The sequence below is a fragment of the Rhododendron vialii genome, chromosome 1a, assembly GCF_030253575.1.
Source record: "Rhododendron vialii isolate Sample 1 chromosome 1a, ASM3025357v1".
NCBI classification, from domain to species: Eukaryota; Viridiplantae; Streptophyta; class Magnoliopsida; order Ericales; family Ericaceae; genus Rhododendron; species Rhododendron vialii.
In genome coordinates this window covers 36,667,529-36,681,515 of record NC_080557.1, presented here as the reverse complement: position 1 = coordinate 36,681,515, position 13,987 = coordinate 36,667,529, and the positions used below count along the sequence as shown (strand labels likewise).

The window sequence follows — 13,987 nt, the reverse complement described above, 5'->3', positions numbered from 1 at the left end:
TCAAAACAAACCTAAACCATTAAAAATATATTAACCGATAGTTGCGATCACACAGACTGCACCTGTGCGGTCCAACCGTCCAAACCTTCCTTCACGAAACAAAATGCCGCGAAACTTGCTAACGGAACGGCGCAAGATAGCACAGAAAGTACTGGAGTAGTAACCAAATTAACAGAGAAGCCCTGAACGGCTCGCCTTTTTAGCTAGAAAACATCACAAATGTTCTCTCCCTCTCTCTCTCTCTCTTCTCTCTCTCTCTCGCGCACTATCGACGGTCACGCACTCCACCTCCCTCCCTCCATAGTCCACCCCCCATAATCCGATTCTCTCTCTATCCCTTTCTCCCACTTCATCTGTCTTCTGCATATGTTCGATACGATTATCAAAACTGTATTCTTCACACTACATCGCGTTTCTATCTGCATAATTCATCCCTAATGATTGCTGCATCCATTTCACTGCTTTTGCAGACTGAAGTCATTGACTCTTAGGGCCTTTTTCTTCTTTCTTTTTAGTTTACTAATCTGTTTTAGGCCTTTCTTCAGACTCACACTCTCTTTCCCTCGATATATGTACGAATATCTGTATTATAATCTCACACCTTTGTATGTATGTATCACTGTCGAAATCGATTTACCCTTAGCTTAGATTTAACCGTTATTACCTTTCACGAGACTCGTTGACTTTGCTTGCTCTATGATGATGAGGAGTGGTGTGTGTTGCACTTAAAGGAGGCTCCTTTGGAATACCCACTTGCTGAATGTGAATTCAAATACTGTTCTTTTGAGTGTACTTTGTTCTACTTGAATTCACTTAGTGCTTGACGTTTTATGAATTTTGATAAGAATGAAGGGTTTCAGTTGTTTCAATTTGCTGCTTGCTTTAGTTGTTACTGGATTTCTGTTGTATGGCTGTGTGTTGGGTAAGGAGTGTACCAATAGCCCTACTGAGTTATCTTCGCATACCGTTCGATCCGAGCTATTATCTTCGAATAACGAGACATGGAAAGAAGAGATGTTTTCGCACTACCATTTGACTCCCACCGATGAATCCACATGGTCGGATTTGCTCCCTAGGAAGATCTTGAGGGAGGAGGATGAGTTCGGTTGGGTTATGATGTATAGGAAAATGAAGAATCCGAGTGGGTTCGGTGATGTTCGAGGGGGGAGTTTCCTCAAGGAGGTCTCCCTTCATGATGTGAGGTTGGACCCTGAGTCAACACATGGGCAGGCTCAGGAAACCAATTTGGAGTACCTTTTGATGTTGGATGTGGATAGCTTGGTTTGGAGCTTCAGGAAGACGGCTGGTTTGGTGACACCTGGAAAGGCTTATGGAGGTTGGGAGGAACCAAATGGTGAACTTAGGGGTCATTTTGTAGGTTGGTTTTTCTGCTTAATACATCTCTTTATTGATTTGTTCTTGTTTGGTTTGGTTTGGTTGTGTTAATATCCTGGTCCTTATGAAGTATGCAATAAAAAAGTCTTTTTCGAATTTCTTTTAGACAGTTTTTGGATGTTGGATTTGTCTAGGGATTAGTGAGAAAGGGAGAAGGTAACGAATTCTTGTGCTTCATCTGCCGGAAAATTAGAATCCCTTACCTTTTCTTTTCCCTCCATGAATACGAAACCCAACCAAGCCTTGTGTCCCGATAAATTAAGATTTGCTATAATCGTTTTGAATGAATTTTACTTTTGGGTCATGCATGAAGTTGGCGTTCAACTTTTGCTGCATTAACTGTTAATTTGATTATGGGGATGTACTTCAAATTTTAGCATGAACTTTAAAGCTGTGCTCTTCTCAAGGAAGTTGGTATGCATGCTATTCTATGTTTTTGGTGGGGCTAAAACTGGGTTCGTGGGTCCATGAGCCACTCTAATCTTTGTGTCTTTGATTTGGATTATTTCATGAAATTCTGCTACTACTGAACCTCAAATTATTGATATGCTGGATTCCTTACCTCAAATGCTCTAATGGTTTCCTATTGATTACGATCAAGTCTCGTTTTGCTCCCAGTTTCAGACAATAGCATGTGTTTGATTAATATTTTATCTGTCATTTGGTCCGTAAAATATTGCACACAAGGTATATGATTTCTAAGAGTCAGTTTTTACTTCTTCCGTATTGAAGGGCATTACATGAGTGCCTCGGCACAGATGTGGGCTAGCACTCACAACAATACTCTCGAAGAGAAAATGTCTGCTGTTGTTTCTGCTTTATCTGCCTGTCAAGATGAAATGGGTACAGGATATCTTTCTGCTTTCCCATCTGAGCTATTTGATCGTTTTGAAGCTGTAAAACCTGTTTGGGCACCATATTACACCATTCACAAGGTAAGATTGCATCAGCATTCTTGTTTTTAAGTCAGCTTTTATTGCATAATACGGGCCCTTTTTCCCCCCTTTTTGCTTTTTCAGATAATGGCAGGCCTTTTAGATCAATACGTTTTGGCTGGTAATGCTCAAGCTTTGAAGATGGTAACATGGATGACTGACTACTTCTACAACCGTGTGCAAAATGTGATAGCAAAGCACAGTATTGAAAGGCACTGGCGATCGTTGAATGAGGAAACTGGTGGCATGAATGATGTTCTTTATAGGTTGTATGCAGTTACGGTGCGTAAAACACATTTATGAATTTCCTTAGTTTTTTACCTTGGTTCTTTACCTGGTTAAATATAGTGAGATTTTCCATTGGCTACTCTCTAACCTTACGAGGATCCACTAAGCATCCATGGCTGAATGGTTAAAGCGCCCAACTCATAATTGGAGAGTTTGTTGGTTCAATTCCTATTGGATGCATGCTAATGGGACCCTCCACAAATATGAGCCCCAAAAATGGGGTTCACATGGCTTTTGGAAATTTCCATTGTGTACAACACAACCTTATGGCTGCCTTTTTAGCATTTAGGCAATTGGAAGAAGGAGTTAGTTCAAATCTGCAATTCTGCAACAAATTTGACACCTACTTTTGCTCTGAATATGTTTGGTATGATAATGCCCTTCATTGCGTGTTTTGTGCATTGAACAAACTATTATCCTTTTTCAAGGTTAAGATGTAAACCTGAGTTTGGCAAATGCTACTCTATGGAGTATAGTGCATTCACAAGTGTTGGACTTGGTTTGGGAGATCTTTTTTCTGTGGGCGTTTTTTTTTTTTTTTTTTAATTGTGGTTGTATTTAGTCTTTGCTTATCATTGTAATGGTTTTCTTATTTGCAAAATAGGTGATACTTCTAAAGAATCTAAACTTTGACAGCCAGTTATTGCAACTGTGTGCAGGGAGATTCGAAGCATTTATTGTTAGCTCATCTTTTTGATAAACCCTGCTTTCTAGGATTGCTTGCAATAAAGGTAATTGCCTTTTTCTGTTGTTTGCTTTCCTGGTCTGTATTGAATCTATCCTTTTTTTTCCTCTCTCAAACATGCTGTGTCAAAAGAAGAAACGTTTTCAAGAGATGAGACCTTAGGCCATACTAGGAAATATGAAATGTCCTACTGTATATGGAACATACATCATTGACTTCCATTATTGGCTTCACCCAAATATATTCATTTGGACACACCCATTCTGTTGTTCTTGGTGGATTGGGTATGAAGCAGCTGCTGCTGGAACCTGTTTGCTAAACTAGAAGTGTTACCCTGAACCACCAGATGTGCCTCTACGTGGTTATGGGATATAATTGGTGAGGGGCTCATAGGGCTCCAATGATGCCAATAAGATACTTGAACTATATGGCAGAACAATAGTCGATTAGTTATTGATTCCTGTCATAACTTAAAACTCGTACAAATATTGGCAATATATGTCGAGTTGGATTTGTAGATGTCAAGAGTAATGTAAATTCCACATTTGGGGGAGGAAACAAGACCTTTGTTAAATGTGTGGTAAATCGAGAGTTCACAATGAGTATCTGAGCAAACATTACATCAGAAGCAGATAAGTATCCATTGTTTAGATAGCCTCCCGTATGTTCCAGTGCGACTCTCAAGTAAAAGTGAGTTTTTTTCCTCGGTTATAGTAAAACCCACGTCAGCTTCTATTCCAAACACATTCTTGCATAACTTCCGTTATTACCTTGCAGGCTGATGATATTTCTGATTTTCATGCCAATACTCATATACCAATTGTTATTGGATCTCAAATGCGTTATGAAGTTACTGGTGATTCACTTTACAAGGTAAACAGCTATAATTTGTTTGCTCTGCTTCTGCACTTGTATAAAGAACGAAGGTTGTCTTCTAAGCCGAGGTTTCTTACAGTTGAATAGATTTTACACTTTTCTTCTTTTTGTCCGTTGTCTTCTGCTTATGGTAAAACCGGTTTTTACTTTTCTTGAAATTTTTTTCTTCTTATTATTTGTTGTATGTCCTGGCTCTGGCTATATCTTCCTGCTATTTGGGAGATCTCACAATCTGTGTGATATGAGCATTAAGGGAAGAAAATAAATCCAAAGTCTCTCTTCTTCAAATTAGTGCAAGAGCAAAGACCATCAAGCACAAATTTGTTCACACATTCTAACAATACTAACTTTCACTGATCAAAAAACTACAATAATAATTAACGTAAGGTTGATCAAAGTACTGACGCAACCCCTAAGGCAACCTCATGTGCAAAGGTTTTTAAAGGGGCCAAGATATCTGATGGTAATTCATGTTAGCTTGAGTGGAAAAAGAGGCGTGGTGGATTTCATTTCCATTACCCTACATATTTTTTTCTCTCTGTTGTGAAATGAAAGGTATTTGAAGTACTTCAGGATATTTTAAACATTTTAGTCGATGTACATCTTACAAACCTAAAATAGTTTCCTAACATGGCCTATATTCCAGAAACCTTTCCCCACAAATATTTAAAATATCCTAAGCATTTGTGCACCCGTTTTTCACGGAATTTTTCCAAATGTGGCAATGGTGGAAATAAAATTGATCAAACTCCTTTGAGAGTGCATGTGCAGTAGTTTCTCGCTGAAGCTTTTACCCTTGCTCAATGACATCACCAGTGGAAAGTTGCAATGCTGTTTTTTCCAGGAAATAGGGACCTACTTCATGGATATTGTTAATTCTTCCCACAGCTATGCGACAGGAGGCACATCAGTCGGCGAGTTCTGGTACGATGTTGGAACTTATAATCATAGATCTTACCTAAGAATAGGCTCTTTTCCCCTAATATTAGACTGCCATTGTTGGAGAGAATATACATGTAACCAGTGAAATGTATTCATGCCCACCTTATTGATGGTTCCCCTTAATGCCCTTTTTTATCCTAAATTGTAGTATTTTCCTCCCTCATGCTATGTGCAGGTCAGACCCAAAGCGACTAGCAAGCACTCTAGACACTGAGAATGAAGAGTCCTGTACAACTTATAACATGCTAAAGGTATGTCGATGACTATTCGTAAAGTTGGGGCTGATTGGGCTGGAGGTGGAAAATAGAATTTAGTTTGTATGACTCGCCACATTATATTACAATAATATGCCAAATGTTGGGAACATTTATTTCCAGATGTAGATATCACGATGACTTGGTATGGGACAATGGAGCTGGTGGCGATAAGGGTCAAGGCTTTTATGGAGTTGGAAAACCCCTTGGAATATTTGGGTTGGTATCTTAGCAAGGCCATATTTATAACCACGAAACAAATCCTGCTTAGTTTGGTTTTTTTTGGAAGTGTTAACCTTTCACAAGGAAAGTCAGAACCTCCCCTATCTCATTCAGTGGGAGATTCTGGAATCTGGGATAGGCAATCTTTGCTTCAAAGCATGATCCTTGACTCTCAAAAGACCTCAAAGATATAAGAAAATTGTCCCAAAGACCCCGGGTAAAATTACGAACATTGCCCTTTATCATGACCAAGTGCGACCTAATCCTTTTAGAACGTGCTTGGATTTAACGCGTAAACAAATTTCTCTCTCTCTCTCTCTCTCAAATCGTGGCTGCACCTTTGGGTTTTGGTTGTTAGGAGTTAAAGATTGACAAAAGAGATTTGATGTCAATCTCTGTCCAACTTTGGTGTTGCATACACTTCTCTGTCAGTGATCAGCCATTTACTAGACTTCTCCACATCATAATAATATTCGTGTTTTCAAGCATTGCACTGAAATTCTATATGGTAGGTTTCCCGCCACTTGTTTCGATGGACCAAAGAAATAGCATATGCAGAGTACTATGAGAGGGCCCTGACGAATGGTATACTGGGCATCCAAAGGGGAAGAGAGCCCGGAGTGATGATCTACATGCTCCCACTAGGCCGTGGCGTTTCCAAGGCCATAAGTTACCATGGATGGGGAACGAAGTTTGATTCCTTTTGGTGCTGCTATGGGACAGGTTTGGACCTGAAACCTCAAAATTTCTTGTGAACATGTTCTACTTTTCCTTCTCATTTTCCACGGGAAAAAAATCCCCAACATGTTTATTTTGTAAGAAAATTCATAATCTGCATAAACCTTTTGACTTCATCATGCAACATTAGAATTTAAAGTCTCCTTGGTTGTTTCATGAGAGATTCCATATTCTGTTATAGAAAAATATTTCCTAGCTTCCTTGCCCCCCTGTGATTTTGATTAAGAGAATCACAGAACGTCACTATTCAGCATTTAACTTCACCAATGATTTGCTTTCTCATTCGTCTTTAGTTTTGATTGAGGACATTTAATTAGCCTGCTGTCCACCTTTCACTCATGTCTTTGTTTCTGTCCACCTTTCACTCATGTCTTTGTTTCTTATTCAGGTGTGGTATTGATTCTTTTAGTTAACCTGCTATTAGATGTTTTCCTCTTTTGTTAATGGTTATTTACTTACTTGTGCATCTTTGTACTCTTTTTTCACTTCTTTTTTTGTGTGTGTGGTCTGACAATGATATTCCCGACTTGTCTAGGAATTGAGTCATTCTCAAAATTGGGAGATTCAATATACTTTGAAGAAGAGGGCAATGTTCCAGGGATTTACATCATCCAGTTCATATCGAGCTCACTTAATTGGAAATCTGGGCAAATTCTTCTAAATCAGAAAGTAGAGCCTGCTGTTGCATGGAATTCTCTCTTTCAAGTGTCCTTGACAATTTCGTCGGAGGTAAATTCTACAAGTTGTAAAAAAAATTGTTGGCAAGCTAAACCTCAAGTACCAGAATGATAAGACATAAGTAGGAGCAACTGTGCTTTTGGGGGACACTCACAAGAGTAGTTATTTTGAACAAGAATGATGTGAACTTCGAAGTGGATAAATGGAAATACAATTGTAACACAACATATTTTAAATCAAATGCACAGCTTAAGTCATTTGGAAAGGAAGTTGATAAGGTGATTAATTATTACTCTAATCAGAACTAGCTGGATAAAAAAGACCAATACATTACAATGTTCTTCAAGATGGTGCTTGTTCCAATAGGAAAGACTGAAAGAGGAGACAAAAAGTTGTATATCAGAAGCTTGCATTCTTTATAGCATGGATCCTCATAGGATTAATAAAATTCCAAGGCTCCAAGCCTTTAGTTTCTGCAACTATATGGAGCATTCTAAGATCCTATTTGGAGTTAAATTTAGTAATTTTATTAGTGCAAGCGCTTGGTCCGTGATGCAGGAAGGGTCCGGTCTGCAATCTACCTTGCATTTTCGTATACCGCTGTGGTCATTATCGAATGGTGCAAAGGCGGTATTAAATGGTCAGGATTTGTCTCTACCAAGTCCAGGTCTGAACATTGTTTTCTCGTTTCCACCTCCTTACTGAATAATGTCCTACTGTTTAAACATTTCGTTTCTGCATCGTGTATCTTCTATTCTTGGTTTCACAAGTCATAACAATTATGCCACAAAGATAAAATCAAGAAATAGACTGTTCTGAGGTTTCTTTTACTTTGTACCATTCACTAACTTCATGGGCCTCTTAGACAGCTGGCCTCGGCCCGGGGCCTTTCCCAAAGTTTTGGAGGACGATAGTCTACCCCTTCCATAGTCCAACCCCATTTGTGTGGTCATTTTCACTATTCTAGATATCTTGAAAGATCGTACATATTACCTAATTTATTGGTAATTGATTTCACAATCCTCTTTTTATAATCACACTCCTTTTGTTGTCCTCTAGTGATGTGAATTTTCAAAAATAACCTTTCATTTGTATACTCTCACACTTGGAAGGACAACATTGTAGATTCACATCACAAGAAGACAACAAAGGGAGTGTGGTTATAAATAAGGGAGTATGAAATCACCACCCAATTTTTTTTGTTTTAGATAATTTTTTAGAACTTCCTCTTCGAGAAATAGGTGAGATCTTCCATATGTGGAAAAATCTCGAATTTTTTTCTTCAAAATAGATTTGTTATTTACTCGATTGAATGGGCATGAAGGTGGAAAAAGGACAAACAAATGAGGATGCAAGGAGTATTTTCTAATTTGATTATTGCAATCTAAGCGTGTACGATAGACTAGAGGCTGCGTTGAAAGTTATAAGCGTTGCAATTTATAGTGATTCTCATTGTCTACGGTGGATTGTTCTCCTTCTCCCCAGTGCATTATGCACTCTGTCAGTCCACACATGTTTTGTTCTTTGTTTAGGATTTTTTTTCTTTTAGCAAACAGAAATAGAGGTACTTATTTTCCCCCTCCCGTTGCAGGTAACTTCTTATCAGTCACTAGAAAATGGAGCGCTGGTGACAAAATAACTCTCGAACTGCCAATGAGTCTAAGAATCGAGGCCATAAAAGGTATTACAGTGCTTGCAGTGTGTGTATGTTCACATATGTACATGGCATATTTAGCATTTCCTGGAAAACTACTTTGTTATGAAATAACTAATAACTTATTTTGTTTAAACTTCAGACGACCGGCCAGAGTATGCTTCAATTCAGGCAATTCTTTATGGCCCCTACCTTCTTGCTGGTCTTACCACTGGAGACTGGGACATTAAAACAGATTCAGCTGCTTCCCTTTCAGACTGGATAACTCCAGTTCCTGCTGCTTACAATTCCCATCTGATTTCCCTTTCCCAAGAATCAGGAAATTCGGCATTCGTCCTCTCCAACTTCAACCACTTACTTACAATGCAGAAGTTCCCTGAATCAGGCACTGATTCGTCTCTACGTGCCACTTTTAGACTTCTTTTAAAAGACTCAAATCCCACAGAATTTGCAGAAGCAAAAGACTTTATTGGGAAATCGATCATGCTCGAACCCTTTGATTTTCCTGGTATGGTCGTTACCCAAAAAGGGAAAGATGAAAGTCTTTCTGTTGCAGATTCTGCTAATGAAAGCGTTTCTGTTTTCCGTTTGGTTGCTGGATTAGATGGGAAACCCGGGACGGTTTCCTTGGAATTGGAAAGCGAGGAGGGTTGCTTTGTGTACAGTGGTGTAAATTATAAAGCAGGTTTAAGCATCAAGCTCAGCTGCATGTCTGGATCATCTGATGCTGAATTTGAACAGGCAGTGAGTTTTGTTCTGAATAGTGGGATTAGCGAATACCATTCGATCAGTTTCGTGGCCAAAGGGGTGAAAAGGAATTTTGTTCTCACTCCTTTGTTTACCTTGAAGGATGAATCTTATACTGTGTATTTTAACATTCAATCTTGAGAACTTTTTAAGGTGGAAGCTGGGGAAGAGTAAAGTACAATTGTGGAACAGTTTTTTTAAGTAATGTGAAAAGAAGATTTGTTGAAGCTACTGCTGGTTTTGTTTAGGATGTTAGACTTGGATTTAGGGTTCAAAACATTATAAAAACCAAGTACTTGTTTTCTCATTTCAGGTAATTTTGGCTTAGAGAATACAGGATTTTGCTCCAATGTGTACTAGCTTTGGATTGAGTTTAAGATCTCCTGTGCCATGAATCTTGATTTGTACCAAAAAAAAGGAGGAAAAAGATTGGAAGCCAAAAAAAAAAGTGAGGGAAAAGCAACGAGATATCGCAACAATTTAACATATGTAATACCATGATAATCATGCACACATAACTTAAAACCAAAAATTATGTTTGTGGGTTGACTCGTGTTCAGGAAGTCAATCTCAACTTCTTTCGCAACAAGTAAGATGTTCGTAGAGTTAAGCTTTTACTATATATCTTCCGATAAATCTAGAGAGAAGATAAGTTGTCAGGAAAGTAAAGGCTGGAATGATATAACACCTAAAATAAGGCGTTTTGAGTTGTGCTCTGTGATCCTAAGCTGAGCTGCTATTCTTTCTCCACTTTGTAGACACCCCATTCTGGACCATCCAGATAGCACTACTTTTCGATCTTTTATTTCCCCAATGATGATTATGGTCGAGAACAGTCTGAGGACGATAGTGTGTTTGAGCTTTGAGCGTCCCGAACCTCTTTCAAACCCCCTTCAAACCCTTCAAACCAGAGCCAAACAGCCCCAGCAAAACCCAAACTGGCTTACGCCAGTACCCTGATGACGTACGCCAGTTAGCTGCCACGTGTCAGTCATCGACCGTTGACTCAGCTATTACTGGCGCACGCCGGTCCATATGTGACGCACGCCAGTCAATCCCAGTCAAATCAACTTTATTCAGCCACATGGACGAGACTTTTGTACCACCCTGACGTCGGTCACAGTCTCCCTGATGATTACTCTCAGCAAAAACGCTCCCCCTCTCTCCTACACCCCCTATCAAGCCAAGTCCCATGCATTTAATGCATGGGAGGCTCCCTTCTTGACCCAAGCCAGCCAAACAGGCCTTAGTCCAGACTGATCTCAGTCTATCTCTCCTCTATAAATACCCCCCTTGCATTCATTTGCAATGGTTAGACACATTAAGAAGAGAAGGGTCTTTTTTTCCTCTCTTCTTGCTCTCTATCTCTGTTCTTCCATTGAAAGAGAAAGGAAAGCAACCCACCTCCATACACCCTACTGATATACAGTCACCTTCTAAGCCTCCATCTTCAAGCCTTAAGCTCAATACCACCTTCAAACATCAACACAAAAAGGTATACCACCTTTATATTCCTTTCTGTTTTCAACTCTTGAGGGGGACTAGTAAGGTCCAGGCTAGTAAGTGATACTAGTCCTGGCCTTAACCTGGTAAAATACAACAATCGTATGAGACAAGACATGGCGCGCGCCAGTACCTCTGTGCCGTACGCCAGTTATGGCAGTTCGAGCACTACTGGCGTGGGGATCATGGATCGTCATTTATGTTATCATATCTTTCTGTCAATCACCTAAGCATGATAATAACCAGTTTACTGCTTTCTGTATCTAGAGCTGCTTAGCTGTAGTAGTTGCTGCTTACTTCTTCATATGTTTCAAAAGGCCTCTGGGATCCTTCTGGTCATGTTCCAGAGCCCAGATGGTGCAAAGCCAAGCACTGGATTAAGATAAAACTGGCGTACGACCATCCCTGACTGGCATACGGCAGTTTGTCCTAAGATCCACTGGCTGGCCCTTGCATGCTAGCATAGTCTTGGCCTCCTTTTGTCCCCACACTGTTTTTGGGGTATTCTGTTGCTTTTCGTGGCTTGAAGCCATTTCATTTGTCTGTAACTGTATATATTCAATTCTATTAAACTGCGTGGTTTGTCCTGGGTGTGTGCTGGTCCCTTTTCAGAGCTCAGAGGGTTGCGAACAAAGACTGTGAAGCCTGATGAGTGGTGTACGCCAGTCTAGGTGTGGCGTGCGCAGGTCATACCAGCATGCAGTGGCTCGGCCAGTGCATGTTGGTGCGGATCCTGCTCATGACCCTTCAAGGCAGCGTACTCCAATTCATTCGGGTTGCTCAGTGCTTGTTCTCAATCTATATTTATCATTGCAAGCAATCATCCGTAAACATTTTATCACATAACTGCAACTTGTTACAAGTTTTAATCCTCATTAACTGTTCCCCCGCCCTAACTGGCTAAAGAAATGATCAAATGAGAGAAAAATGCAATCGCTTTATAAAACAAAATGCCTGAGTAGAGACCGATCTCCGGATTGGACGAAAGGGGTGCCATAAAACCCTTCCCCTTTCGTAACCTGGCTCCCGAACCTCAGATATCGAAGGTGACGACGGACCGGTCTACAAGCTTTTTTCAAAATCAAACAAACGTGGCAAACGTTTTCGAGTTCGATTCCTTGGGTGTTTCACCGCTAAAACCCGAGTGGCGACTCTGAATCGAGGCATTTTGCCGCGCTTTTCAAAGAGGGCCGCACCCGATATTTCAAAATAACAAAATTGGAAATTTTGGGGCGTGTGCCCACACACTTAAATGTGGAGTATTTGTGCTAGCAGCGTTAGTTCCACCAGATTCGTTTTTTGCTGAGATCGAGAATCGTGCAGTCTGAGCAATCGCGCGACGAATAGCCTAGAATAAATCATCTAACGTACCCAAAGAGTTGGGTACCGAAAATGTAAAATACCCATGCGTGTGCTTGTGGCCCACCCCGGTACCACATAAACTATCCCAGAAGAAGCTATCAATTCACATTTCAGGGGGCCCTCATGAGCAACAGAGCTTAAACATGCCTCACGAATCCTCTTGAAATAGAGGGAGTGATTCGAACCCTGTACCTATGGGATAGAGATTAGTGATAAGAGGAAGAAGTGTTCTCATCTGAGATTTCGATTATTCCATTCCAATTCCTTCCTAATACCTCCTAAAAGAAAATCCCGAATTGCTGACTGCTGCATTCCTTCATTATAGTACTAATGTTTCATGAATACAACCTGTCTTCTCCTGATAGTATATATGGAGTTGTTCTATAAGCTGACTTCTTCTTGTGGGTTTTGTGCTTATCTCAATTTGCAGCACATTCAAGTAAAAAGGCTCCTCAGTCCATGAAGTAGTTCACCCAAAACGCCATGGGAACAACCGATGTTAGAGTGGATGTGAAGCTGAACAAACCTGTCGGAAGTCTCGGAACCGTGGCATCCGTAGCGCTCCAAGGAGGGTTTCGCATGGGCATGGCGAGGAAGAGAAACAATGAGGAAGATGCCGAGGAGGAGCTTTACTTGCTCGTCACTGTTGCTGAAGATTCCATCTGAGGGGCTCAAGGGATTAAACACCAAAGCCATTGATGATGAAGATAGCCTTTTCCAGATCAAGATAGCCTTGTCCAGATCTTTTGAAACTTGTTTTATCGGCAGATTTTAGGTGATTTGTTCTTTGTTGAATATTGCTTCACATAAAATCTGGTATTTTCTTGGATTGAAATTACCATTGTTCTCGAGAATGTGCCCACATTTTAAATACTTCTATGGGTTGCATATCTTTTTCTGAAAATGGTAGGTATGGTATAAAATATGCAACACATACAAAATGCAGCACCCGACAAGTAACATCAAGCGTTTACAAAACCATCTCCCAATGTTGTTTTTTTCAAATTCAAAAACCAGGTACCACAAAACGCCGCAATTTACTACCCTAGTTAAGTACAGCATAATGTTTCAACTTCTACGTTCTTAGAAACAAAGTCCACAGGAAAAATGGCAGTCCGATAGTGTGTGCGTCTAGGTAAATCCATCAGTCTTCCTCTATTAGAAGAACTGTTCTAAAACCAAACCAAACCTCACCTTCGTAGTTTATCCTAAGATATAACTCATAAACATTACAATTGACAACCTTCTTAGCAACCAAAATAATTGACAAAATGGCAGGAGGTTTCACATAAGTCATTTTTATCCACCTGCAGCAGACACTGCCTTGCCTATTCTCAAAAAGAATTATGCCAAGGCTAAACTGGGATGACGAATAAAGGCACTTAAAAGTGGTTTGCCTCAACTTTGCACTCTCAAATTGCATGAACTAAATAATTTGGCATATCATTCGCATGCGACAGGAAAACCTTGTTACCTTCCATGTACAAAACCCCCAACCAGTGGTCCGTCATTCCCATCATTCCAACATCTCACCAATCATTCGAAGCATATTTTGGAAAAATTTCACCACCATCAAAGCTCTCATGTATGACGTAGTTGGATATTCAAGCCCTATCACTGCCCAGATCAATCCTACTCAAATCAAGGGAAACTCCATGTCAAAACTATGAGAAACGTAAGATAGCAAAATTAGATGAGAGCAGAGTAC

General features: G+C 40.1%; 1 protein-coding gene across 1 annotated transcript; it reads left to right on the top strand.

Moving 5' to 3' along the window:
* Positions 1–212: 212 nt before the first annotated feature.
* On the top strand, positions 213–9,645 carry LOC131315643 (uncharacterized). The gene is made up of 12 exons (XM_058344821.1): positions 213–1,378; positions 2,128–2,330; positions 2,415–2,612; positions 3,278–3,349; positions 4,081–4,176; positions 5,024–5,103; positions 5,297–5,372; positions 6,110–6,320; positions 6,871–7,064; positions 7,572–7,680; positions 8,605–8,694; positions 8,810–9,645. Exons 1-12 carry the CDS (start codon positions 847–849, stop codon positions 9,553–9,555), a joined length of 2,607 nt encoding a protein of 868 aa, XP_058200804.1. The 5' UTR covers positions 213–846; the 3' UTR covers positions 9,556–9,645.
* The last annotated feature ends 4,342 nt before the right edge of the window (positions 9,646–13,987 follow it).